Source organism: Gopherus flavomarginatus, chromosome 1, assembly GCF_025201925.1.
Source record: "Gopherus flavomarginatus isolate rGopFla2 chromosome 1, rGopFla2.mat.asm, whole genome shotgun sequence".
NCBI lineage: Eukaryota > Metazoa > Chordata > Testudines > Testudinidae > Gopherus > Gopherus flavomarginatus.
The window spans coordinates 99,897,704-99,924,900 of NC_066617.1; the positions used below are offsets into that span (position 1 = coordinate 99,897,704).

The 27,197-nt window shown below is 48.8% G+C and overlaps 3 protein-coding genes across 11 annotated transcripts in view; 1 reads left to right on the forward strand and 2 right to left on the reverse strand.

Moving 5' to 3' along the window:
* Positions 1-2,540: 2,540 nt before the first annotated feature.
* On the reverse strand, positions 2,541-8,948 carry POLR2F (RNA polymerase II, I and III subunit F). 4 transcript variants are annotated; one of them, XM_050932453.1, is made up of 5 exons: positions 8,807-8,948; positions 8,227-8,296; positions 7,267-7,397; positions 5,025-5,096; positions 2,541-2,719 (listed from the first exon to the last, which is right to left on the reverse strand). In XM_050932453.1, exons 1-5 carry the CDS (start codon positions 8,824-8,826, stop codon positions 2,629-2,631), a joined length of 384 nt encoding a protein of 127 aa, XP_050788410.1. In that variant the 5' UTR covers positions 8,827-8,948; the 3' UTR covers positions 2,541-2,628. The 4 variants fall into 4 exon arrangements, with proteins under 4 accessions (XP_050788410.1, XP_050788420.1, XP_050788432.1 ...); XM_050932463.1 differs by lacking the exon at positions 2,541-2,719 and adding an exon at positions 2,732-2,930; XM_050932475.1 differs by lacking the exon at positions 2,541-2,719 and adding an exon at positions 4,496-4,646.
* Position 8,949: 1 nt separating this feature from the next.
* On the forward strand, positions 8,950-15,529 carry C1H22orf23 (chromosome 1 C22orf23 homolog). 6 transcript variants are annotated; one of them, XM_050932416.1, is made up of 8 exons: positions 8,990-9,271; positions 10,582-10,707; positions 10,857-10,977; positions 12,181-12,243; positions 12,700-12,888; positions 13,421-13,552; positions 14,326-14,426; positions 14,751-15,529. In XM_050932416.1, exons 3-8 carry the CDS (start codon positions 10,866-10,868, stop codon positions 14,853-14,855), a joined length of 702 nt encoding a protein of 233 aa, XP_050788373.1. In that variant the 5' UTR covers positions 8,990-9,271; positions 10,582-10,707; positions 10,857-10,865; the 3' UTR covers positions 14,856-15,529. The 6 variants fall into 6 exon arrangements, with proteins under 6 accessions (XP_050788384.1, XP_050788350.1, XP_050788373.1 ...); XM_050932427.1 differs by lacking the exon at positions 10,582-10,707 and having other exon boundaries at positions 8,950-9,017; XM_050932393.1 differs by lacking the exon at positions 10,582-10,707 and having other exon boundaries at positions 8,988-9,172; positions 13,430-13,552.
* Positions 15,530-16,078: 549 nt separating this feature from the next.
* The window catches only part of MICALL1 (MICAL like 1), a 29,731-nt gene continuing 18,612 nt past the window's right edge, over positions 16,079-27,197 (reverse strand). The window contains 10 exon segments of the mRNA XM_050932251.1: positions 16,079-18,009; positions 18,671-18,717; positions 19,116-19,230; positions 19,636-19,709; positions 20,235-20,325; positions 20,774-20,900; positions 21,693-21,827; positions 23,604-24,082; positions 24,396-24,766; positions 26,738-26,801. Coding sequence (XP_050788208.1) covers positions 17,894-18,009; positions 18,671-18,717; positions 19,116-19,230; positions 19,636-19,709; positions 20,235-20,325; positions 20,774-20,900; positions 21,693-21,827; positions 23,604-24,082; positions 24,396-24,766; positions 26,738-26,801 — 1,619 coding nt within the window. The 3' untranslated portion in view covers positions 16,079-17,893.

Here is a 27,197-nt window from a genome sequence, read left to right on the forward strand (position 1 = left end):
TGCGTATGCAAAGTGCACAGTGGGTGAGCAGATATGTATGTGTTCTAGGAACTATAGACCAGACCCAAAGCCCACTGAAGTCAAAGGGAGTCTTAGGAAGAGCTCATCTATGAGGTCCACTCAGTTCAGGTGCCTCAGAGGTGTGCAGCACACAAGCACCATCAGTGGAATGACTCGGACCTAAACACATAGACTAGTTCGTTCGGTGCAGGGAAATGAAAGGGAACCAGAGCAGTGGGCAAAGCCTTTGAAAGGGAGGAGAGCAGGGAAATCTCACTATGAACCACTGACTGGGGGAAGGGTCTGCAGAACTATCGATCGATGACATTGTTTGACAGCTCAGAGGGAAGAGACTGACTGTGGGGAGGAAGGGGGCTGAGCATAAGGGGTGAAGGGTAGGTGAGGAGTGGGAAAAGAGAATTCCTACTCACGATACAAATGTCCTCCCATATCTCTCCAGTTTAAGGAAGGAGGTGGGGTTCTCATTTGATCAGCATCTAGTGGGAGGGGGGCCTAGTATCACCAGGCCTCCACCCCCAGCTGATACAGGATCCAGAACAACCCCACCCTTAGCCTCTGGACTGGGAACAAAGGGGTTAAACACTCCCCTTGCAGCCAAGCAGGAACTGGCCCAGAGTCCTTTGCTATCCCTTTAATCGTATCTGATACAGATGCAATGCTGGGGGGTGAGGTGGGGGGGGAGAAGGCGGGTATGAAACAAAGAAGCCATTTAAAAAAGAAGGGCCGAGAAAACGACCCCTGCGCTCCATTGTGGACGCCAAAACGATTGCACAAAGACACCGTTCATGACTGAAATTTCACCGAGCCAACGTGATTAAAGGATTCCATGGAGGGGTGGGGGACAGGGCTGAAGGCCATCGCTCTGTGGATTAACCTTTTCTTGGCAAGGATGGCATGGACAACAAATACTTGGCTTCCTGGGAGTCTACACCCTTTCCCTAGATGCAGCTGGGTATATATCCCCCCTTTACCTCATTAGGCCAATGACCTATTCAGCTCTTTTAAACTTCCTTCAGATGCCATCCCCTTATTTATGTCTCATGTCCCTACACACACAAGAGGGAGATTAACTGGTGCCTATATGATTTGTTAAGTGATTATATGAGTAAGGTACAGAGGTTGGTATATTGTAGGGCTGTGTAACAATTCTACAGGCAGGTGGATATAAACCCCTAGGGAAAGTGGGCACTCACGCCCAGTGTGTCGGGGAATATATATTTTACAATTGTTAATTATCTCTAAGAGCACAGGCACTGAAATGTTATCCACGGGCAAAACAGCTCCTGTGCTTCAGGTATGAACCTACAGCAGAGGGCAGCATGCACAATCAAAGACTGGTGGTGGTTTTGGTTTTTTTAAACCCAAGAGCAATTTTTAATAATACAATTGGCCCCGATGAAAGGCACTAGCTCTTTTACCCTCCTGTTGGCTTTTTTGCCCCAAGAGCTGAAGTTCTTACACACACAAAGGCTTCAGGGCAAAATCTAGAGGCAACAGCAGTGTTTAGGCCCATGAGGACTTTACCATGGAGAAACAGCTTCTCTTAGTGGCAGAGTAGTGGGCCCCATTTGTGCTCCTCTCTTGGACCATGTCAACAGTGGAGGTTAACGTGACTACTGCTGTCTTAAAGAACATCACCACCATTTCTTAACCAGTCAGATTGTTTTGAAAAAAGCTCAAGCTGTTAATGGTTCTCTAGCTATTGTAGTGATGCGAGGGAAGGAGGAACTCGTGTGTACATACAGTAGGGCAATGGCTAAGGCACTGGTAGACTTATGGGGAGAGCGGATGACTGTATATGTAGTAGAAGAACAGACTGCACCTATAGTTGTTGAACAGGTTCCCAGTTGGTGGGGATTCAGGCCGGCAACTGCGCTTCCTGCTGGGGCATTGCCACTGAAAGGGGATCCTGGTGATTGATAAGAAGTGGGGGGCAGGAGTGGAGAAACAATGGGGGATTTGATGAGAGCTGCTCTACGATACTCCTGAGAAGCCCCCAGAGCCAGCCCTGATCAGAGAGGAAATTGGGAGTTTCCACGGCAACCTGCTCCAGGGCACAAAGGCCCTGCTGTCTACTGAAAGGCAATGAAGGTGTCTCCTCCACTCCAACCCCTGGCTGTTGTAAAAAGGGGTGTGGGCAGAGGGCTCTTAATTGCTTCAGAGGGTTTCTGGAAGCCAGGCAGCTGCAGGATCATTTTTACAGAGCAAAGTTCTAATATGATGAGGGGCCACTAAGTAGGGGGAAACAGCTGCTCCCCTCAATCTTTACACTAGCTTACAAGCATAGGGCTTCTGAGGTGGAAGCACTGAGGGAAAGACACTTCACACTGCTCAGTGAGCCTAACAGCAAGTTAACAGGCACTGAGCTTCTAAAGAGAGAAGCCAGGGCTGGCTGAGGCAGAGGGAAGGAATAACTACATATCTAAATTGATGACAAGGAGGAAGAGGCCGTCTCCCCCCAGCCACAGCAGACTGAACTGTGTAAGAGGGGGAAAAAACCAACAATTTGCTTAAAAATGGGGGTTTATTATTTATTTACACAAATATAAACAAAAATAAAAGCATCTGCAGGTGAAGGAGGAACCAGGGACAATGACAGGAAGCAGGTCAGTCTGTGATAATTAGCTCATCCACACCCCAGTCTTCATAGCTTCCATCTGGCAGGTACCTGCGGATGATTATGGGAATCTTCCGAGCTCTGAAGGGAGGACAGAGTGGTAAACGAAAATGCCAGTGCTGTAACTACACCCTCTCAGCAAGCTATAGGAGTTTAGATGTGCCATGCTGGTGAGAGCTAGTAACTCACTGGTTTTGTTTCATTAGCAGATTTCTGGTGTAGTGGTGGGGTGCTCATGATTCGGAATTACAGTGAAAGTTCTTTTCCCTGGAAGGTCAGATCCTGTAAGGTGCTGTGCAACCCCAAAGAAGTCAAACAACAGAGGAGCTCAGCATGCTGCAGTGCTGAATTCTTACACTGTTAACAATCTAAAGCCACTGAACATCACGCCATAAGAGACTGCGCATCCTAAGAGGCATGTGGGAGAGCCAATGGAACTGAAAAATGAAGCTACTGTTCTGACAGACAGGAAACCCACAATGATAAGTTCTCCACAAACCACTTCAGATAGCGCAATGAGAGTTCTGAAGAATTTCATAAACAACTAACATTTACATAGTATCTTTCATCCAAAGCACTTGATATACACTTCTACCTCCATGTAACGCTGTCCTCGGAAGCCAAAAAAAATCTTACCTTGTTATAGGTGAAACCGCGTTATATCGAACTTTATTTGATCTGCCAGAGCATGCAGCCCCGCCCCCCTGGAACACTGCTTTACTGCGTTATATCCGAATTCATGTTGTATCGGGTGGCGTTATAACGGGGGTTAGGGTGTATTTTAAGTATGCACAGAACAGAGATCATTTCCACCACCACCAAAAACAGCTACCTCTAAGTCAGAACGCAGCTGCTGCTAACAGTACCCAGCAACAGTGCACCACAGTTTGAGACAAGAAGTTAGAAAACACTGAATTCAATTTAATCTACATGAGGCATTTTTAAGTCAGCAGAATGTAATTAACCAGATTGGAACTGGGCCAGGACCTGAGGCTTACAACCCTACAGTTTGTGGAAAATAACATGGGATCTTTAATGGTCACAAGCATTCAGAATAATGTTTTTAAGTCTTAACCAAAAGATGGCCTCTCCAGTAACAAAGCACTCATTAGCACCATTCTGAGGCATTGACTTGGTATTGACAGAGCAGAGTGCCTCCTGTCAAGAAACAATCACTCTCTCCTACACCTCTGATTATTTCCCAGGTCTTGCACTCTAGCGCTGACCAGAACCAACTCTGGCTGTTTCAGGAGCACAATTGAAATGGTACTGGCTGCTGATAAAGGTGAAGGAATGCAGTTAAGATAAGGCTCTCTTATGAGGGTGTAAAGTCTGCAGGACAAATTACAATGCACTGAAGCATAAAAATCCTAACCAAACAAAAACACCAATTCCACTCAAAAAACAGTATCTGATGAGTAAGTGGGGAGATCGTTTGCTATTTGATGGGCCAGTCTGCTAGGTCACAGGCTGTGCTAGGAACTCTGGGCCAGCAGGGAGTTCTGAATGGAGCGTGAGTTGTGACCCACAGTCACCCACTCAACAGCCTCCACCCACCACTTTCACACAGCCAGAGGTGAGATGATTTACAGGAGATGAAAAGGGATGGGATAAATCCACTTCTTTGGAGTATGTTGAAATTCAAAGGGTGTGTGTCAGTATCCAGATACCAATCCAAAGCTCCACTGCCAGAGAGGTGGCGGGAATCAGGCTAGGCAGCTGGTAGGTGTGTATGCGTGACGTGTCTCTCTCTCTCATGCCAAAGAAGCTGTGGCACAAGGTATTGGGTAGGAGGGAGAAACAGAACATAGGAGGGAACAGGTGGAGGGAGTCAGGGAATTCTTAATATGGCCACCATGTGTTTGTAGTCATTTTAATCTATTAAGTCATATTATTTTTTTAGTGGAAATATGTGAAAATATGAATTTGTCCAAATGGCTACATTTGAATCAGTTCCAATCAGGGACTTCTTCGATCCCAAGAAGTTCATGATGGGGCCCTTAGGATCCTGCTAAAGAAAAAATATGAATTCCAATATACAGTAAGTAAAACAGGAAAATGTTGCTAACCAGTAGGACTTTGCAGAAGTTCCTAGGACTGGAGAATACAGACACCCAAGCTATCTGCTGCTGGGAACAGATTCCGAACTGAAAAGAGGAAGGGCCAGGCCAGAAATTCCATTCTAGCCACAAACCTGATTTAGAGGGACACAGACGCAAGGACAGACTGCCTGAATGAACATGGAGATTGTATTCCCCCACTGTTACCAAGAGAGCACACAAACTGTAGCCTCGGGAACTAATGGAAATAAACCCTCATCGTTGGAGTGTTGACGAGAAGAATGTAATTCTAAGGACATCTCACTGCCAAAATCTCCAGGACTTACTTGAGTTCTTTCATTGCAATCAGCAGAGGATCTGTCTCTCCTTCCAACTCTACCATGACTGGAGCACACATCCTAAGAGGAAGAATATCCACAATCATGAGGGGGGCAGCAGGGAGTGGGAGAAATATGCTAAAGCATGTGGGGATACTTGCTTCCAAACATGTCTGTGACCAAGATAAAGTCCAGCAGAGCATGAAGGATGGAATGACAGGTGCAATGGAATGACAAATTCTGATTTGCAAGGTCTCTACTGACTTGGAGGACAAAGCTCTTCAGGAATCTCTCTCCTCCCAAGACTCTTTCCTATTGTGGCAGTAGCATGTCTGGCAGTTAATAACAGGGTGCAAGTGGCCACAGGAAGAGTTTTTAGTTGAATGCCCCTCTTGGCCCTTCTCTCAGTTTTGCTCACAAGCTGGGATTTAAGATTCACAGTGAAGCCCACATCCCTTTCACAGGTCACGTCCGAACATATTTTAATGTGAGGACGGAAAACAGTGACTCTAAAATTAACCCAGTAATAAGTACCATTTATTAGCCAATAAAAGCACAGTGAAATCATCCTCTCACCTCCACACCTACTGGATTGTTGTTTTGCTGAGATGCTCAATATCTTGCAGATCTTGTTTTGGGGAAAAGAGAGGGGCTGATTTTCTTAATCAGGACTCCTAACTATAGAAAATTTAATGTATTTTTTGGAGGGGAAGTGAGAGTGGGGTGTCAAAGATGAGGATTATCTGTAACCCTCCTTTTAAGAGATGGCAGCAAGGGAAGCGTGTGCTATTACAGTAGAACCTCAGAGTTACGAACACCAGAGTTATGAACTGACCAGTCAACCACAACCTCATTTAGAACCAGAAGTACACAATCAGGCAGCAGCAGAAAGCAAAAAAAAATAGCAAATACAGTATAGTGTTAAACAAACTACTAAAAAAAAAAAGGGAAAGCAGCATTTTTCTTCTGCATAGTAAAATTTCAAAGCTGTACTAATTCAATGTTCAGTTGTAAACTTTTGAAAGAACCACCATAATGTTTTGCTCAGAGGTACGAACAATTCGGAGTTACAAACAAGCTCCATTCCCAATGTGTTTGTAACTCTGAGGTTCTACTGCATGTGTGAACTTGGCCACTGGGGGACGCTGCTGGCCTAGATTTGGAATTAAAGACAGCTTGAGTAGATAATATAGCAACAGGCACCGGCATTTCTTGGATTCAGAGCCATGGGGGACCCACTTCATTGCTCAGAACTTTTTTTTTTTTTTTGCCTTCCAGAGAATTAAAAGAACATTCAAAGAATGGCTTTGCCAAATGATGGCTAGGCAAATAATATCTCTGCAAAGCAATGACTAAGGAGAGACTCAATAGCCACCTACAGTTAGGTGTAAGGGAGAGGAATTGAAAGGATATAACCATGAGTAACAGGATGAAAACAAGCAAAGACATTAGTTCAGATGGATATAAATAAACTTTCCTAAGGCTGAGATTATTAGGTTGTGGTATAGTCTCCCAAGGAGTGCAAGTCCCATCGGCTTGCATAATCTAAAGTTAGACTGGACAAAGCACCAGAGAAAGCAGAGAGCAGTCCTCCACGAGCAGCGGGTGAGATAGTACATGAACAACAGTAGTGCACTAGTGCTGGGAAACTAGCCAAGCTGGAATACCATTGTCCCAGCTGCTGTCCAAGCAAGTAAATGACAGTCTCTGCCCTCAAAATAATTGCAATCTAAAAGTTTAGGTACATGTTTTCCATTCATACTTTCTACAGTCCTATGATATGTTTGATGAAGACCTCAAATTTCCCCTGGGGTCTTGCCTTTTGTAAATATCCTGAGTTTCTCAGCAGAGTTTGGTTTCCCCTTGGGTAAGGAAGGAGATACACCTAAGCACACTACTCCCACCCTCCCATTGTCTTCAGCAGAGAAGGCTGATTACAGATGAGAAATGCCTCCCACTTCAGAAGCAACTGAGACAGATGGCATAAAGGATAAGCCATCAGTAGCACTGTCCTGGGTATAATGCTTTAGGAAGGCTGCAGACTCGTCTAGGGGCTCCAGTTTCCATTTCCAGGCCCTTGCATTTCGCAGCTGGCAGTAGCTATGACACAGAACCTCACAGGGCAGGTGGGGAATCATCAGAGCTATGGAAGATCCCAAACAGTAAGTAAGTAACTTAAACATGGAAAAAACATTTTGAAATGCCATGACATGCCATTGCCAAGGCTGGGGTGTCAAACAAGTGTACTTACGCTATCTGGAGTGCACGAGTGCCCAGGACTCTGGCTCGCTCATATTTGGTCATGTATGGAGTTGTGATTCGCTTCTGATTTGCCTGCTGTCTCTCTCCAGATGGAAGGATTTCTACATTCTCTTGACCCTCCTGAAGAAATAAAGGAATATAAACTATTGTAAGCACATTGAGGGAGCTCTAGGTCCTTAACAGATTTTGTCAGACGTTGGAACCATAAAAAATGAAGGTTTAAGGTCTACACGGAATTCTAGCCAAGGACTTTTGAGTAAAGCAGAGTAGAAAGCTCAGTTGGGAAGTGTATTTATCTAACTAATATACAGAGATACCAAGATTGGCTTTCTGAGGTTCTGGGTCCAGTGCCCTAACAGCTGGTTCTCTGAACTTCCATATTGGAGACTTGGGTTCTAATCCCATGCCCAGTGTCTCACTCTCTAGAGCGCGATAGGACCAAGAGCATAGAATTGTAGGGTTAGAAGGGACCGCAAGGGTGATCTAGTCTAACCCACTGCCAAGATGCAGGATTTGTTGTATCTAAACCATCCAAGACAGATGGCTACCCAGCCTCTTTTTGAAAACCTCCAGTGAAGGAGTTTCCACAACCTCCCTAGGTGGTCTGTTCCATTGTCCTATTGTTCTTACAGATAGGAAGTGTTTCCTGAGATTTAATCTATATCTGCTATGCTGTAGCTTGAACCTACCAACTCTTGTCCTGCCCTCTGTGACAAGAGAACAACTTTTCTCCATCTTTTTTATGGCAGCTGAGCGCTCTAGGAGCAGGCACTCTGCAGTGTCATCATAGGGACTTTGGTTCAATTGCTATTCCCAGTCCCTAGCTCCCTGGATGATAGGAACTTGGAGCGGTCTGGGAAAAATGTACATGCTGTATAAAAAAGGAGGCTAGATGAAGCATATGGGCACAATGCAGAGTGCTGAGGGGAGGAAGGGTTTGAGCACTAACCTCCTCTGCGTTCTCCAAGTCATCTAGCCCTTCATCTTCCTCCACATCGTCAAAGTCATCACCATCGAAGCTGTGGGTGACAAAAGACACAAGTTTCAGAGTGGTAGCTGTGTTAGTCTGTATCAGCAAAAATAATGAGTCCTTGTGACACTTTAGAGACTAACAAATGTATTTGGGCATAAGCTTCTGTGGGCTAGAACCCACTTCATCGGATGCACGGAGTGGAAAATACAGGAGCAGGTATAAATACAGGAAAGAATGGAAGTTGACACAAGGTCACTTATCACCCTACAGCCAGATCCCAGCCTATAGACTGCTGCTGCCCACCTTGGAGATACGAATGCAGCCCTGCTGCCTCCCCACCCCACTCCCTTCGGGCCACCCCGTACTGCTCCCTGCTTCTCCCCTGCAATGCCACACCTGGCCCCCTCGATACCCCCCCCACCCCCACCCCCACCACTCCACCAGCCCCACTTGCCCCGCCCCCTGGAGTCCCCCTTCACCATCACCCCTTCACTGGGCCGCCCCCGGCCTGACCCCTCCCCCCGGGCCGGACACGAGCCCCCCGCCTCCCTCTCACTTGTCCTCGTTGTCGGACATGCTGCCGGCCCGGCGCGAGACTCTCGCGACCCGATCCAACCGCAGACCCCCAGGGGCAGCGAGTCGTCACAGACCAGGCAACCCACGCGCGCGGCGACTGACCTCCAATCAGCCACTTCCGGGGTCGTCGCTGACGTAGCGGAAGCGGACGGCGGAGCGGGTTCCCATGGTAACGGGAGCCGCTAAGTCGGGTGAGTGAGAGGCTCGAGCGAGGCAGGAGGAATCGCTGCGGGCGCCCGAATCTCCGCGCTTCCCGGGACGGGGCCGGGCCACCCGCCAATCAGGGACCAGCACGGGTTGCCATGGAGACTGGAAGATGGCCTTGGCATTTCATTCTCCCCATCTGGTGCATCCTAGCCTCCGATGTGACGTCACCCCATAGGCTTCCCCTCCCACTGGCGCTGGGTGGCCAGGCCCCGTTGGAGGGGGCATCGCACCGCCCTAGGTGCGCCCCTTTGTGGGAGAGGGCCCGTGCCACATCGCAGCATTGCACCTTGTTGGGCATGAGTGGGGCCATTACTGTGTGCGGTGGGGGGCATGGAGGCGAGCCCAGGTGCCACTGCACTGTGTGGTCATGGGACTTGCTTTGTTGCATTATTGTGTTGCCCCTCGGCATTTCTCCAGGGGGCTTGGGCCTCATCCTGTTGCATTACGCAATGGGGTGGGTGGGGTGTTGTTTCATGGCATTGCATTGTGGTGGGGCACTGTCCTGTGGCAATGCAGAGTTGGGTGAGAGAGGAGTATTGTGCCAAGGTGTGAGGAGTGTCCCCCAGGGCAGGACTGTGGAGCAAGGTGTCTTCTCTATGGCATTGGATGGTGGTGTCATCTGTGTCATCACAGATGTGAACTGAACCTACATCACTGCATGCCGTGTGGAGGGAAAAGGGTGCTTTTCCTTCAGCCAGTGGTGGGAGGGTGTGTGCGTTTGTGTGTGGCAGTGCTAAAAGTCCTTGAAGACTATAGACCAGGGGTAGTCAATAGGCAGACTGTGGGCCAAATCTGGACTGCCAGATGCTTTTGAACAGACCCCGAAATCTTTTTATTTACTTATTATCATTATTGTCAGTATTCTTTATTATTTCCCCTGGAACCTGGAACTTGGTTATACCTTGATCCAGAAATCTGGACCTTGACAAAAATAATTGACTACCCCTGCTATAGATCAAACCAGCTTTAATGAAAATTATATAGGGAGACAAGATGGGTGAGGTAATATCTTTTATTGGACCAACTTCTGTTGGTGAAAGAGACAAACTTTTGAGCTACATAGAGCTCTTCTTCAGATTACATTAGGTATATTCAGGATAGGCAGCAAACCTGTTATCTTCCCAGGAGATGAAGTGCCGTGGATGCCATGTTCTGAGATCAAGCATGTAAATGTGTTGAGTCCATGCATCCATCACTGCAAAGTAAGGTGTAATTGTAGTGTGGGTAAGCATACCAACATTAGCTTTGAGCTAGCACCGGTAACCGTAGCAACGAAGACATGGTGGCATGGGCTTCGGCACAGGCTAACAATCCCAGCACAAGCCTGCAGGGGATGCTTAGTACATACTTGGATTGTTAACAATGCTGAAGTCCATGCTCCCACATTTTCACTACCATTGTTACCTGTGCTCTGTAGATTAAAACGTGTGTGGGTATGTCTACTTGTGCTACAATTACAGCACCTTAATTTGCGGTGTCAAGGTATTCCAGTCTGAGCAGTGCTTAGTAGGACTGTGGTGGGTTTTAGGGGTTCACAACCTTTCTTAGTTGGAAGCAGGTTTGTGACTGCAACAGAGGGGAGAATAAAAGAGGGCATGGGAGATTCCAGCCAGTCCCTCAAACACTACAGTAACTCTTCAAGGGTCAAGACTTCAATGGATTAGCTATATTTAAGTAAGTATTAAGGTTGCTTTTGAGGTAGTAGAGACTGTGTAATGGGATCCTAGAATGACTGAGGGTGGTGAAGAGAGAATGTTCTTTTGAGTTGAACCATTAGAAGTTGAATATGATTTACTGACTTCTTGCCTCACTGTCATTTTCAGGGTTTCATAATGTCTTCCCAGGACGGAAGAAGAGCAGTGCCAGCTGTCCCAAAAGGAACTGGTTTCTGGCATTCTCCAGGGACAACTCATTATGGCCAAGAAACAAAAGAACTGCTTAAAGGTAGCAGGAAGATTGAATGGAGAACAGTGAAAAGGCCATTGACCCCCTTAAACTCATATTATGCTTCTGGCTTAACTGGATCATTGTATAATAGCAGTATGGACATTTTAAAAAACCAAACCAAAACACTCACACAGTTCTCCCCATGGAGAAGACGAAAGAGAGAATGAAGCACATCTAACAGATGTTAGTCACCTCGCTTAAAGCACTACTGGAAGGTGCCCAGGTACCACAGTGATTAGGATGGTAAAAGAACCTACATAGAATAGAAAGAACATTAGTAGTCCATGTTGCTTCTGATGCTTGGAATGCTCTTCCTAAATCCATTCTCATCCTCCTTCCTCACCTTATTCAAATAACTCCTAAAGACCCCTTCTGCAGCCCCCTCTCCCCCACATACACACTTTGAACCACTAAACTGTATATCTGCCTAAACTGACTAAAGCCATCATTGTATCACCGAAACCCATGCCATTCCTCACCCCTCCCTTTCCTGCTCTCTGTTATATTCTCACATCTCCAATCCATCATTTAGTGTATAAGCTTTTCAGGGCAGGAACCTGTCTTCTATGTATTTCCTGTAAAGTGCCTGTCTAATCCAATCTACCTGTCAGTCTCTCTAGATATTTACACACCTATTGCCAAGCACTTCTGGGTTCTACAACATACTGAATAATAACCTCGTTCTGTCTCTCTTCTCCAACCATTGCCAAAGTTGAAGACATAAAACCCCTTTGTTTTACTAATTCCACATTACTACGCCATGTGGGTAATACCATCCTGATCCCCCAGTTGGTGATCAGCTAAAGGATTAGGCTCAATAGCTCTTATAACTAGTTCCTTTGCTACTGTTACTGCAAATACTGTTCTCATTTGCTTTCAAATTTGGGAGAACAGTTTTGCCTCCACCACAGCCCTTACATACCATTTTTAAAGCTGGTGTTTCCTTTTGTATGGAGGAGAATGCCAATACTTTTGTAAATTAGGCTGCTTATTTAGGTGCATAAACATGGAGTTAGTAACCTAACTTTAAGCCTAAATCACTTGGGTCTTTTCCTAAAGGATCTCGATTACAAATATGGGGTTTCCTCCAAAGCCCTTCCCCTCTTTTGTTATGGTTGCCTAAAGTGGACAGGTAGTTCCTCAGGCTGTTTCTGCTGAGTTCTCAGGCTGGGGTCTTTACAGATGGTTTTTGCCTTTCAGTGATGATGGAGGAATCCAAACTTACCAATTTCCAGCAACGCCACCTCATGGACTGCATGAAACGTGAGTGATGCCTCAGCTTTGTCCACCTCCTACCCCCACACATGTACTCTGCCTTGTGCAGGTTGCTACTTATTGATCTTCTGCTGCTAACCCCCGTGTACACCTTACAGCTGCTGTGGTGAAGCATTCACATGGCCCAGATACATAGATCATTCTTTTTACAGAGGGTATTTGCCTATAGCCTGGAAGATTGGGAAGAAATTGGGGAGTATTTCTTTCTCCTCAGCATTTGGTCCACTGCAGCTGTTCTCATCTCTTTCATCATACAACAGTCTCTCTTGAACCCTGCATCCAGTCTCCAACATTTAAGGCTAAATTTGGTAGCTATTCATATTCTTTATAAGGACCGGATGGGATTGAGACTAATACTGGAACCGCATTATGTGGTCCAGGGAAATCACCACACCACAGACTTGGCTGTTCCTAACCTGCCATTGTCTTCCCTCCCTTTCCCAGGAGGTGTTTCCCTGCCCACTCACTGCAACCCAACATCCAGCAAAGAACCACAGCTTGTGCAGCCTGCACCCTCTACACCAAAGCCTTGTCTTTCAGTCACTCTGTTGGCCAGACCTCATCTCCGACCTGCTGAGATCTGCCGGGCAGCCGATGCCTACACCCGAGAGAAATTCAAACCCCAGGCCACTCGTAAGTGAGCAAATTCTGCTAAGGGATCAGTTTTGCCTCCTGTCTTTCCTTCCCTCCGATTTTCCTCCACTCTCCAGAAGACTCTCTTATTTGCTTTCCAACCTCCTTCTTCCTTCTCTCTAATCCATTGGCAGATGCTCAAAAGCCAGAGCTGTGAGGGGACTCTTGACAGCGCCTCCCTTCATTGATGATTACATCCCAACCCTGCCTGCTGGCTGGGTGGCTCATTGACAGAACAGGATTTCACTTGACCTTATTGTGACAAGGCAATTCTCACATAATTTTATGGCTCGTAGACTGGTATCAGACCACTGATGTAAATGTAGCTGGTATTTTTGCCGTCAGTACAGTATGTGTAGTGCCTGTGCTGTATATAGGATGCGAATGGGATGTACCACAATAGATATTTCCTATGCAATTACTTATATAGACTCTCCAGCTGCGTGTGTCCAGGCACAGCTGCCAGCAGGGCCTTGGTAGGGAGACTGTACTTCTGCCTCAGTCTGACAAAGATTTGTTTTATCTTCCACAGGCGACTTAGAGAGGGAGAAGCAAAGGCTCCAAAATATCTTAGCAACTGGAAAGGACATGGTGGAACAGAAGCCACAGCAGAAGCCAGTGCAGACAGAGGAAGAAATACCTGAACCTGACCGGTTTGAAGAACGTATGTATGGAAATAGGCCAAGGCACAAAGGAAGGCCTTAGATACAGGCCCCTTACAAAAGGCAGGGTGGGGGGGATTAATGCATTAGTGAGCTGAGATTTGTTGTGGCAGGTGTAATGCTGGATTAGACCTTATCTAGACTAGAAAGGTTTGCTGATATAGCTATACTAGTAGTATGGTATCATAGCTATACCAGCAAACCCTTCTAGTGGAGATGCAGCTCATACCACCAGAAAAGTGCTTTTGGCAGTATAGTTTATACCACTTCCCCCAAATAAAAAGCTACACTAGCAAAAATGCTTTTTTGCTAGGATATCTGCACCTACAGTAGGGCTTTTACTGACATAGCTATGTCAGTTTGGGGTGTGATTTTTTTCACATTCTGAACCAATAAAGTTGACAAAACTTTTAATGTAGACTGGGCCTTTGCTGGACCACTGCTCTGCTTTGGCGTGTAGAATCCTATGGGGGTGAATCCCAACATCCCACTGCACTGAATAAGCTTTTACAAACACTCCCCAGCCCCAAATCAAGCTGTATTTCCTAGAAGCTGGGAAGAGAAATAAAGAGATGGCTATTTCTATCCTTAAATTCAGGAGATGCTAAGATACTGTGGTGATGAGGGCAAAGTCAGTGTCATTCTAGATATTTATTACCCCCCTCACACACCCATATTCTAACAGGGCTGAGAAGTGGGGAGGTCAGAATTCAGGCAATGCTGGTGTATCCCCACTTTGACTGGTTCTGTCCATGTCTCTTTCTCTTGTGCTCAGTGGTGAATGAAATTCAGGAGCGGAAGGAATTCCTGGCAGAGATGGAGGCTCTGGGCCAGAGCAAGCAGTATCGAGGGATTGTCCTCACTGAAATCTCACAGGTATCTTCGGAACCCCTTTGGCCTCTGCAGCATGTTGGATTGAGGGAACCTTGGTGTTGGAGGATCTGAGTTCTAGGGTTTCTATCCAATAACTAGATGTGGCCTAGATTTGGAAGGAGGAGAGCCCAGCATTTTCTCTCAGGAGATGAGGTAAAAAAAGAGGGATGAATTTAGGAGGTTGGGGCGGGAGAGAGGCCTCCAGCCCCTCTATCATTTCTGTATGTAATTTCACTGGGGAAGAGGATCCTTCATTCTCAAGTTTGGCAGAAAATCGGAGTTTCTGGCATTCTCACCAATTCATCCTTTTTGTTCTGCTCCTTACAGAAACTGCGGGAGATGGAGATCATCGATAAGAGGAGGAGTAAGGACATGAGAAAGGCAATGGCAAAAATCCTCCCTGTGGGAAACAAATCTGATCCCAATAGCTAGACCAAGACCAGACACCAGAGGAGACCATTCCCACCCCTTCTTTATTTGCCCTTCCAATAGGGCTGGGCCTCCACCATAAAAGGGTCACAGAACTGGTCTATGCCTATTCATCTAAGGCAGATCCTCTCGGAGGAATGTCAGTAGCACCTGTTGCGTAAATCCAAGAGGGCAGTAAATGTTTATGCATAATACATAACAAGAGAAAATCTTTGCAAAATCCTATCAACACTGACTAGTCTCCCTTCAGGCAGCTGTTTCACGGTTGGGTGAACTTGATGGTTGGGGGAACCAAATCAGGGAATTAGCCTGGTTCCCTCCTCTGGAGGGACTAGGAGGAGATGAAAAGACCTCAGCATGCTCCAGTCGCCTCTGAAACATGGTGACACAAGGTCTCTTTCCACCTATGACACGTCTTAAGGTGTGAGAACAAAGCTGACCTGCACAACAGACACCCAGAAGGAAAATCTCTCTCCCTTTTCCATATGGCCCAAACTCTGGGGATTCTGGTTGTTTCTGTGAAAGCTGAAAATTAATGGGATTGTTTACTTCCTCGTCACTGATCCATATCATCACTCATGTCAGCACAGCCCTGGAAGCTGTGTCAGCTGCTGCTCCAGAGCAGGTGAGGGAGGAGCAACCACACTGCCTTACATAAATATTAGCCTTGATTTTAATGTGATTGCATCTTGGTGAGATTTTGTGTGTGTGTGTGTTTAGGATCTTGTCTCTTGCTCATGCACTAAAACATGCAGGCTTAGAAACATGGCTACGATGGGTTGGGCCAGGGGAAGAGTTCACCTTGGGGTTCACAGTGCAGGAGAGTCTGTTCCCTGATCATTTGTTTTCTGTTCCCTGGGAGCATCTTGACAAGGATTGATATGGCCAAAGGCAGTGGGGCCAAGGTATTCATAGATTTTAAAGCCAGAAGGGATCATTACTAGTCTGACCTCCTCCATAACACAAGCTAAAGAATTTCACCCAGTTACCTCTGTATTGAACCAAGAGGCTGCTGGAATCCCCAATCTCATCCTTTTCTTAGGTTCAGCGGCTGAACTATTTGTCAGCAGTACTCCACCAAACCTCCCCAAGCCAGGTAAGTACCCAACATTGGGCTCAAACCCATAATCCTGAGATTAAGAGGTGCAGGTACTACCAACCGAGCTAGCCAGGTACCTAACGTGAGCCAAGCACAGGTAAGGATAAGCAACACAGGGTGGCAGTAGTTTTTTTTAACTCCACTGGTTTTATTTTTCTGCAGATGAATGGCAATCCCAGAGTTAGTACAGTGTAACAGTTTACAAATCAAAATACTGGCAGGAGTAGGACTGGGGGTGTCAGACTGCAGCAATTCTAATGGCCTTTGACAGTGGCTCAGCTGCACGCTACAAGGCCAAATTGACTGCTTTGCTTTGGAGAGGGTAAGTTGTGCTTTGGGATCTCCCCTCTCCAGAGATGACCATAGAAACGTGGCCACTGCTCCTGGAGCAGCCAGTTGGGGGTTGCAAGAGTATGATGGGGCCCTCCATTCCTAGGGGCTGTGTATGCTGCCCCAATCAGTACTGGTGGCCCTTGGGACCAAAATGATAAACTCAGCTCCCTCAATGGTTTTGTAAACAGGGATCCCTGTATAAAAATATACTCCAGCAAGGGTGGTTTGGATCAAACCTGTAGTATTTTTATAAAAGGAATGCAGCAGTTTGCTCTGGGCTGGTAGTTACTCTGCTAATAAGGCAAGACAACAGCTGACCAACCAACACGCACAAAACTCAGTGTCTAACTCAGACCAATCAAACAGCTCAATAAATAGCTCCTCACCTTGGAGAAGGTGGAAAAAAGAAAGGAAGGAGGGAAGACTGCTCTCCCATCCCCCAACGCACACACACAACAAATAAAACAAGGGTTTAAAAAGCTGGGTGGGGTTGAATCCATCTAGTAATGACACTATTAAAAAAAAAACCCAAATCCCCCCTTTTGCACTTTTAAAAATATAAATACAGACAAAGCTGGAGAAGGGCCAGCTGAGATTCCCTTCCCACTTCCCAAGCTGGCAGAGGGCAGCACGAGCAAGCAAGGCAACAGGATAACCTTGCTGGCACTGAATAAAGTCTTGCATTCTTTTCCTCCCTGCCCCCCAAAAAGCATAAGCGTGAGTCTATTTAGCAGCTGCAGCGAGGGTTAGATGTCCTGGGTGGGGTATCTTAAACATGTCCAGTTGGACTCCCCATAATCCCTTTTCCTTAGCCATTCTGCCTGGCCCTGTCACTGACCCCGCCCAGCCCTGAAGCTCGTGGGGTGCATGTCATCAGGGGGAGGGGAATCTCTCCACAAACAGGACAGAGGTTACTTTCTTTTTTTTTTTTTTTTTTAGGAACCCAAGGCATGGAAATTTTTGGGATTTCTTTCCCTTTCATTTAGTTTTTCAATGCGAATTTAGTGCCAATAAAATAATCCTGTTTATAAGCCCCCGAGTCTTTTACCAAAGTTAAGAATGGGAATTCAGACTGCAAGGGGATGAATTGGAGTTGGGGAGGGACAACTGTGTACAGCCCCCAAGGCAGAGGGTATGAGGCACATGTGATTATCACAGTTAGAGTGAGGGACGGGGCAATTAGTGCAAGTTTCCCACAAACACCAAAATCCTTTGCTTACTGCTCAGACAGTTAATAATAATAATAATAATAAACACACAACTGGGTAATATCTCCTAAAGCTATTTCCCCTCCTCCCCACTCCCCAAAGCTTGTGGATAGTATCTTTTCTCCTCTGATCAGGCTCTCTACAGCCTTAGGAAGGGGGAGTATTGTTGATCAGACTCGCCATGTCTCCTCTTTTTTGGGCAACTCCACGTCTGTGGCTGAAAGCTAAGTTTCCCTGGGAGAAATCAGCGTTGGCATGTGGGGTTTGACGAGAGGAGAGAGACAGCTTCTGGAGAGGAGTGGGAGGCAGAAGCCCCAGTGGCAGGTATCCAGCCAGCCACAGGGAGGGCTGATGCAATCAGACAGCAGTGCATCCATCCTTGTTTCTGGCTTTCTCCTGCTCTAGCTTTTCTCCTTGGGTGACTTGCTCTTTGATTCATGTTTATTGCCAAGCAGCTTCAGCACCTTCATGGGCTTGAACTTTCCTTTCTTCTTGCCCTCAGACTCCTTGTGAAATTCTGCAGAAGCGTTGCAAGGAGAGGTTATTTTCTAAAGGACAGAGCCCAGGAGTATGCATGCATACTGGTGCCTATACACTCAATAGACACGTGCCTCCACCTGTGTGATGTATGCAGACTGGGGCTAAACTACTTGATGCATACATCTGTGTGAGCCACCAGTGTCTGAATGAAAACACACACACATTCAGTGCAGGTCACTGAGATTAGACACAGGGGACAGAGATTTCTCAGGAGCTGTTCTCAGGCTGCAGAATGAACTTCCGCAGGAATTAAGGACCAATACAAACCTCACCACCTTCTGCTCCAAATGCAAAGCACATTTCTTTGACTTTGCCTTCTCTAACCTAAACACATAGCAAAGTGTGTGTATATTATCTAGACAGTCTAACACACTTTTCCCTATGGGAACAGGAGGAGAGGAGAAAAGCTGATGGGGGTTAGTCAGATTGCATAATGCATTTGTGGAAGATGCTCGGAGATGGTGGGTGTGATATAAGAACCTACATATAATAGAATAAATCCCTAAACACATACACATGTTCATGTGTATTTATACTAATGCCCTTTATTCTTCTGTCCTCTTCTTGGGAGCGTGAGAGAGCAGCCAGGACTCTGAAGTCCTCCAGTATTGGAATGTGGCTCCCATTCACTTTCTTACCTTTCTTTTTAATCATGGCTTCCAACAATTTATCCTCCTCTTCCTCTCTGAAAGAAACATTGGAAACTGTTGAGAGATTCCACTCTCAGGACAACAGCCACAACATGGTTGGAAGAGCTCCCCACTGCTCATGACTGGTATGGTCACTGGTATCCCATAATCCCTTGCTACAGTTATGACATATTCCCCATATACACAGACCAGGACAGACATCATCCAGAGATACACACACACACACTATCCCCACAAGTCATTAGCACTGATTGACAGGAACAAGGATTGGGGGACCCTCGGGAAGATCTGTCAGTGGCATCGTGGTGTTGCACTTCACAGTACAAGTTCACCTCATACCGGTGGTCTGCACCACCACCTCCACTGTGTCACTCAGACAGGGCTGTAAAGGCAGCTGGGTTTCGGACAGATCTCCCCCTTTCCGCCGTGTTACCTTTGCCGGTCTTCATCCAGGCAGTTGACAATGGCATTACGTTGTTCAATAATGGTGACCAGCTCCTGCATCAGCACCGTCTCCCTCTCTCGGTCGTCATCCGTCCAGTCCTTAGCTAGCCACCCCAGAAAAGACAAGGAGTTAAATGACTAAGTGACTCCCTTGTGCAAGGAGTTCAGGGGTCCGGAGTGTCATACAAGAAACCTGGGTTTGATTCCTGTCCTGAGCCTAGCAGATGACTCTGTGGATCTCCACACTAGGTTAGAATGATGGCCTCTCAATGTGGGGACTGGGAATACAGTCTAGACAGCATGCTCAGGAATTGGTACTGGGGAGGCACTGTCTCATGTTACTCAACAGCCACCCTGCAGCCAGTTAAGGAGAAGTATTAATATCCATCAAAAACAAGTCCCATTTGGTCCCTTTTACCCAGGGACTAGCCATGACTGAAAGTATAATGGGCATTGGGGGGACAGAGAACCTGCTCAGGGTGGTATTTCACCAGTACTAAGAGATTTACCTGGCTTATTGAGAAGGCATCGCAGTTCGTACTCTACATCAGCCTGACGCTGCTCCAAGTTCTGCTGCTTAAAACTGCAAAGAAAGAGAAACACCATCAAAAACCCATTGCAAGGCTCAGAGAGATCCCTCCGGAAAGCAGATGTCCTCTCTGGGAAGCCATCTCCATGGGGTCAGGTTTGAAAGTAACAACTGTGACCTTAGCCTTACCTACCAGGAGACCTACCTACCAGGAGACTTGTAGTGAAAGGGCAGGAGCCTTGGCTGTACTCCTAGCAATGCTAGCCCCAGCCTCATCCAGTAAAGACTGTTATAGGAGTGGTGGCTACAGGGTGCTCACAGCCTCTTACAGAAGGAAGTGCCATGGGGAACACTGCAGGAGCGCTGGTTATGGGGAAGCCCACAGCTCTTGTAGCTCCAGTCTCTGAGTAGTTCCAAGTACACTTGGACAAAGAGTCAATGTCTTCATAGATCGCTAGCCCCACCCCTTGACTAGGAAGCCTATCAGGGCCTTCTGGTAAAGCGTCTCAGGTGGGAATAGGGAGGGTCTTCTGTCCTCCCCAGCTTTGGAGGCAGCATCAGTGTGCTCCCCCTACTCACATGTAGATGAGCTCAGACTCACGGCGCACCAGCATGTGCTTCTCATGGATGAGTTTGAACCAGTCCACCAGCAGGCTGTCCTCGGGGCTGTCTACCAGTCAAACCAGGCAGAAAGAGAATTCAGAGACATTCCTCAGGGCTTTCTTCCCACACAGCGCAGCAAGCCAGGACAGGCTCTACCACACTCAGGAGGGAGAGATTCACTTATAATTAACCTGACCTCATCCAGCTCCTGAACACATGAGAAGTGGAGTGAATTAAACAGTTCTCAGCCTCCCATGGAGAAGTGATGGTTTTGATCCATTTTCCTCATAGCCCAAGCCAGTTGGCATAGCCCCACCCTTCCCCCACTCAACTCCCTTGATCCTTCATCACCCTAACCTTAAACAGAGAGCATATTATCACTACTTCTTCTTCATTTCCCCCCATTACAGGGGTGGTACAGCTCTTACATCTTAAAATTCCCTATCCTCTACGACACATCTCTTCCCCTCCTCCTGTCCCCACCCAACCCCCACGGTTGGCATAATCCACATTACCATTCTCGACACTGCGGAGTTTCTCCTCCAGCTCCACCCCTCGGTGCTCCAGCTCATCCAGCCGCTGCTCAATGGTGTCCATCTCTCCGTAAATATCCTCCACTGGGACGTACTGATCCGCCTGGACCTACCAAACCACACAAGCAGGAACACCCATTGCAATGGGCAGCCGCTTTCCCTGGGCAGCCCTTGACCGATCTGCTCCAGCATCCTGCCTGAGGACCCCAGTGCACTCCCTGGTGGGCAGTGGAAAGAGCAGGGGAGACTAGCACTCTTCTGTGGAGGAGGGAGAGCAATGGGAGTGACCAACTCCCTCCCACAGGACTAACACAGCATCAGAAGAAATCAAACCTCTCCTAGGGGAAATCACACTGCTCCATCACACACAGATTAATGGCACTGCTGGGGCAAGATGCACTTGCAGCACATGCATTAAAATCTCCCTCCATCAACAGCTCAAACTGGCCCCCAGTTATTTTGGGGGAGCGGTGTGGATACACTTTGCCCCACTTGTTCAGCACACCCTTCTTGCTCAGACAACTCCCTCCTGAGGTATGGCAACTGCTGTACCATACGGTGAATCAGGACACGCCTAGGGGCAGAGACTGGGTGGGGAGAAGAGAGTGGGAGCCAAGGTAAGGCCCCGGGTGGCTGGTTCTAGGCAGTCTGGCCAACCTGCAGCTCCCAAAGGGAGCCACTAGTGACACAAGTCAATGTACACCACTCTGAAGAGCCTTCTAGGGAGTATGCGTGCACAAGGAGGCTCTCCACCCATCCCCTAGATCCCTCAACAGCCAGCCACACATGCCTCCCGCCGCTGGAATCTAGGAAAGGAAATAGGGTTTCAGCAAGCAGAGCTGCAGTCCCAGCCAACAGTGGGGAGGTGACATTTGCCCCTATGCTCCTCTGTCCTCTTCACCTTGCGTTTGATCAGCGGGAAGCCATGTCCTGGTGCAGGAGGGCGTGCTGGCTTGGATCCTTTGGGGAGTTTCTGGGCTGAGGGGGAGGTGACAGGTGACGACTTCCGGTTGAAGGGATTCTCTTTGCATGAAGACTGGGGAAAACAACCAAGGAGATGATTTGGTGCCCAGGAGAGAGCAATAAAGCAGATCCCAGGCAGGGTGTGAACATTGAGCAAACGCCCTCTCATAGGAACTGCCATACTGGAGCAGAGTAACAGTCCACCTAAGCCACTATCCCCGCTTCTGCCATGGTGGAGTAGACAGCTAGTCCACCAGTCCTTGTCTACACGAGCAAACTCTGCAGGTGTAATTCCCCACCAGTGCAACTCCAGAGCATGGTTTGATACCAGAGTGCTAAAAGAACCCAAGTCCTGTCTACACCATAGTTTTTACTACTGCTTCCACTGCTGGAGTTGCATTGGTGGGAAACTGTAGCTACAAAATTCATAAGTGTAGACTGCCCTTTGGATCCTCTGGTATCCTGTCTATGACAGCAGACAGCCTTGGATGCTTCCAAGGGAGGTATAAACCCCCTGAATCCACCTCACTTAACTACTGGAGGTGCATCTTCCTGACTGTAGCCAGTGATTAGCATGTCCCCTGAGGCATAAGGATTTATAGCCCTGGTTATTTTATCCTAGCCAGCGTCACTGCAGATACTATTCTCATCTGTATCAATATTTAATCCTTTTCTTGATCACACTAAGTTATTTGCTTCAGTAATGTCATGTGGCAGTGAGTTCCACAGCTTAATCATAAACAGCATGGAAAGCTATTTTGCTCTGAGCAGCATTTTCATTTGTTTTGATTTGTACCCTGAGGCAGGGTGAATAAGAGCATGATTACCATTTAACTAGCGCTTACTCCACCAGACTGTGAGAATCCTAGCTCTGGCTCTGCCTGACCAGCTCTTGGTGGTCACATTCTGTGGCAACAATCAGGGCCAGCTCCAGGCACCTGTGAAGGAAACAGGTGCTTGGGGCGGCCAATGGAAAGGGGCAGCACGTCCGGGTCTTTGGCGGCAATTCAGCGGCTGGTCCCTCAGTCCCTCTCTTCCTCTTTGAGCTGCAACTGAAATGCCGCCGAAGAGGAAGAGAGGGAGCCAGGGCCGGCTCCAGGCCCCAGCGTGCCAAGCGCGTGCTTGGGGCAGCATGCCGCAGGGGGCGCTCTGCCGGTTGCCAGGAGGGCAGCAGGCGGCTCCGGTGGGCCTGCCGCAGGCGTCCCTGCGGAGGGTCTGGTGGTCCCGCAGCTCCGGTGGAGCATCCGCCGGCACGCCTGCGGGAGGTCCACCGGAGCTGCAGGACCGGCGCGCGGCAGAGCACTCCCCGCGGCGTGCTGCCGTGCTTGGGGCGACGAAATGGCTAGAGCCGGCCCTGGAGGGAGCGAAGGACCCGCCATCAAATTGCTGCAGAAGAATGAAGTGGCGCGACTGAGCTGCCACCAAAGTGCCACCGATTGGCTTTATCTTTCTTTTTTCCCCCCTGCTTCGCCGCTTGGGGCGGCCCTGCCAACAATGTTGCACAAATGGGTTGAGAGCAGAATGTTACTACTGAAAACCACAGCACACAGTCTCACCACTTGGTGGCACCGGAGCTGCTTTGGGGTGAAGACATCACCATATGATAGCAGAGTGTTGGAGACTGGTAGCCTGACCCTCAGCTCCAGTGTGGAGATGTCTCCAGGTGGAGAGGTGGAAAAACAGCGAGCAGCTTAAGGCCAGAGGCCTATTGGTAGGGGTGGGTTTCCCCTCCCAAAGGGCACTGAAGGGCATCTCGTCTGGGCTTCTTTGGAGGACAAGATGATTGCTGTGATGAGGGTCGGGGAGGGGTGGGAGAAAAGGAGAGGTTAGGAGAAATGCACCAGCCTACCTTCAGCTGAGGCTTAGGCGATGGGGAATTCTTGGGGCCTCCTTCACCCGTGTCTGAGGCCAACAGGATGGGTGTGGGACAAGCACTGGCAGGAGACTTGGGGGGCAGTTGGCTGGGGCTGGTCTTTAAATTGCTGGCAGAAAGGCTCTTGTTGGTCTGTTGAGCTCCCCCCTGTGCCTCCCCACTGGAGCTGGCCAGCTCGCTGGAGGAAGAGAAGGAGGAGTTGGCGGACAGGCTGGCTGGGGCTGTGGGGCTCTCAGTGGAGGAGACACTGGTGAGCGGAGTGTCTGCACAGGAGATCTTGGAAGCAGCTGGCACATGGACTGTGGGTTCGGAGGAGCTCTTGGGCACTGACGCCTCATCCGGGTCACCAGCGGCCTTGGCTGAACACTCGGAGTTAATGCTCTCAAGGCTGAGGGCAGGTGATGGGGTGGAGGAGGATGGCTCTGAGTGCGAGAGCCTGGAGATAGGGTGGTGAACTACAAAGGAAAGAGAGAGGTCAGAGGGGAACGGGAAGTAACAAATACCCCCCCACACATGTACCAGCCACAGATGGAGACTGCCGGAGGCACCTTCAGGAGCGAGATCTCTCGAACGCCCACCCTGTGAGGTTGGGTGGGAAGCAGGATTAGGTAGCACAGAGCCCAGCCCAGCTGGCGTAGACATTAGGATTTGCTCTGCCTGCTGGAGAGGTGAAAGTGCCAGGGCTGCCTATCCCTGGTGTCCAAGGGCGACAGAGGCGGGAGTTCTGTGTAGGATGGGTGTGCACAGAAGGGTGTGGGAGGGACTCACCTAGGGGGGAGGCGCTGGGTGCTCGTGGAGCCGGACGTTTCTTTGTCTTGGGGCTGCTGGTGGGGGTGATGCGGTACCAGGGATGAGTGGGTTTTGTCATGCTCTCATTCTGGTCCTGCTTTGGCGTGCTCTTTGGTGTTGCACCTTCCTCCTCGTCCTCCTCCTCCTCAAAGGGGTTGTAGGCTTTGGGCTCCCTGCTGGCGGAACTGCTCTCCCGTTCCCTCGCTTTCCCCTGCTCCTCCTCTTCCTCTGAAGCCCTCGTGGGAATCTCCTGGCCGCTGCCTGGCGGGGGAGGAGCCGGCTTCCTCTTGGGCTCTGGCTGGACCAACGCAATCCACGGAGGGTCCTTTGGTCTCACAGCAGCTCCCGCTCTAGTTGAAGAGAAGAGTGATGTCAGGGATGGAGAGGGGATGAGGAGGATGCATGGAAGAGAGAATTCATGACAAACCAGGTAGAACATTGCCCATAAGGGGGAAAACATCAGGCTAGGGCTGCCCCTGCCTTCTCTCTGCAGAGCATTCACCCCCAGGGACAGGTTGAGGGTAGGACTGGGCATATGGGTTCACAGGCAGGGGGAGCACAAACCTTCCAGCCTCACTAATGAGGCTGGGAACCAGAGCTCTGTATCCTCATTTCAGTCTGGCAAACAATATTAATTGGCCATTCCTAGGAAATGTGGCCTCTCTCTCATCCCCCATGTCACACCACAGCAAGAAAGATTAAACTATCTGCCATGCTTAGTGGACATGCTGTTAATGGCTGGGGGCTGAGGAGATCTAAGCAAATGGCTCCAGCCAGCTAGGCTGTTTACTGGGATCTTCGAGCACTCTGGCTGAGCTGGAGAACTGCCTCTCCCCCAGCACAAGTCACTTCTCTTTACACAATGAGTTGGGGAGAGGAATGCAGTGGGAGCAGTTTTCACCCAATAATCAATGCAAGAAAATGTCTCAGATGCCCAATTGCCCCATTGCTCACTGAGGCAGGTGAGGCGCCTTTACTCATTACATGCCTCAGTTTCTCCCCAAAATGGGGACAATGATACAGACCAGCCTTTACAAAGCACTTGGAGATCTTTGGATGAAAAGCATTGTATAGGTGCAAAGTATCACCATTACAGCCAGACACACACAACAGAAACCCCCGCCCAGGAATGTGGAACATTCCCCCAGGCAGCCAAACATTTCCTCTTCCCCAGCTGTTCGGTGTTGCCAATTCAGGGTGGCTTGGAATCCTGAACACATCAATCAAATTTTAAAAATGTTATTAAGACGATGTTTAAAAAAGTGAACGGTACTGAGTTTAAGTGTAGAAGTTTCTGGTTATCAGGGAACATCATACAGATTATCAAGGGGTGCGAAGTTTGGTTTAAGATCGGATGGTATAAGGAATACATAATCTGTAATACCCACCAATTGGGGGTAACAGTTTAACGGGTCAAAGTATAGACATTGAGATATGAGTACAAAATGTGTTCTTTGCCTTTCCACAGCCCCTTTCACGTGAAGATCTCCAAGCACTTTACAAGTCTTCCTGAATGGCAGACACTGCATTATCCCCCCTCAGGTACAGATGAGGAAAGGCTGGCACAAGGAGAGAAGGGACTTGCTCTAGGCCAGTGGTTTCCAAACAGTGGATTGCAGGAAGGTTCAAAGTGGGTTGTGGGCCCAGTGCAGAGGGGAGGCCCCAAGAGGGAGTCCGGAGGGCAAAGCTGCCCTGCATTCATCCCACAGCAGCAGCTTCAGTCCTACAGGGCTGGGGCCAGCTCCCCACTCCAGCCGTTGCAACCCGCATGGGGTCTCAGCACCACTCAGGTTTGGGCCACTCAAGACAGGGTGGACTGCAATCCCGAGCCCCAAATTGCAATGCCTGGGGTTGGGAGCTGTGTCCAATCCCACGGGACAGGAGCCACCACTGGAGAATGAGTGAGGGATGGGACGTTCTCCAGCCAAGGCCTCCCCTCTGCACCAGGCTGGGATTAGGGTCATGGTGCCAGGGCAGATGGAGCAGCTGAGGGTAGGTGGTGCCCCTCAGTGGGGCAGGGAGGTGGCAAAGGACACTGGTCTATGATTTTGGCCCTCCCCGCAATGGGTGGGTTGCAAAAAAGACCAAATGGAATTGGGGGGTGTGCTCAGTAAAATATCTGGGAAGCACTGCTCTAGCCCCGCATTGAGTCCCAGCCTGGAACAGAACTGGGGGCTCCCCAGGCCTTAGCCACAAGGCCCTCCCTCCCCACTGCCAGCTGATCAGCCAGGGAGGGGTGGGGCTGGAAGGAGAGTTCATGAGTTAACCACACGCACATCCATCCTGGTCTATATGGTTTCGGGGCAAGCCAAAGGACATACCGATCTGAGGAGGTGGGTCTCCCTCTTGGTTTGGGGACTGGGGGGCCAGATTCAGGCATCCTACCTAGACAGGCAATGGGAAAGATACAGGACACATGGTAAGAAAAGCAAAAGGCCATTAGGAAGCAGATGAAAAGCTTGATGGATTTCCTATTGTCTTCTGGCTGCTCGCTGCAGGTCCCACAGCATTTTCACCTTTGGCGTAGGGATGTCAGTCCCAGCACCAGGCCAGACTTCAACCTGGGTAATCTTGTTAACCAAAACTCACCCCCTGCAGCTGCCCTCACTCCTGCCTCCTGGAAGCTGTGGAGTAGCACTGGGGACAGTGTTGCGTGCCATCGAGACACTCTGTCAGGCCCAAATACAGCGTGGCACTAGGGCACCAGACCCATCCGCGCTCCTCTGCCACTTCTGGGGACAGCTGGCAGACTGAAGCTCAGCGATCAAGACCAAGGTTCAA

What these genes read in the sequence shown, in the direction of transcription:
- POLR2F (XM_050932453.1), bottom strand. Translation starts at nt 8,826, where the DNA reads ATGTCCGACAACGAGGACAA. An exon ending in ACTTGGAGAACGCAGAGGAG is followed by an intron (nt 7,398 to 8,226) that starts GTTAGTGCTCAA and finishes TTATTTCTTCAG; the next exon opens with GAGGGTCAAGAGAATGTAGA. An exon ending in ACTCGTGCACTCCAGATAGC is followed by an intron (nt 5,097 to 7,266) that starts GTAAGTACACTT and finishes TCTTCCTCTTAG; the next exon opens with GATGTGTGCTCCAGTCATGG.
- C1H22orf23 (XM_050932391.1), top strand. Translation starts at nt 9,143, where the DNA reads ATGGCCTTGGCATTTCATTCTCCCCATCTG. An exon ending in CATTTCATTCTCCCCATCTG is followed by an intron (nt 9,173 to 10,856) that starts GTGCATCCTAGC and finishes TGTCATTTTCAG; the next exon opens with GGTTTCATAATGTCTTCCCA. An exon ending in AACAAAAGAACTGCTTAAAG is followed by an intron (nt 10,978 to 12,180) that starts GTAGCAGGAAGA and finishes TTTGCCTTTCAG; the next exon opens with TGATGATGGAGGAATCCAAA.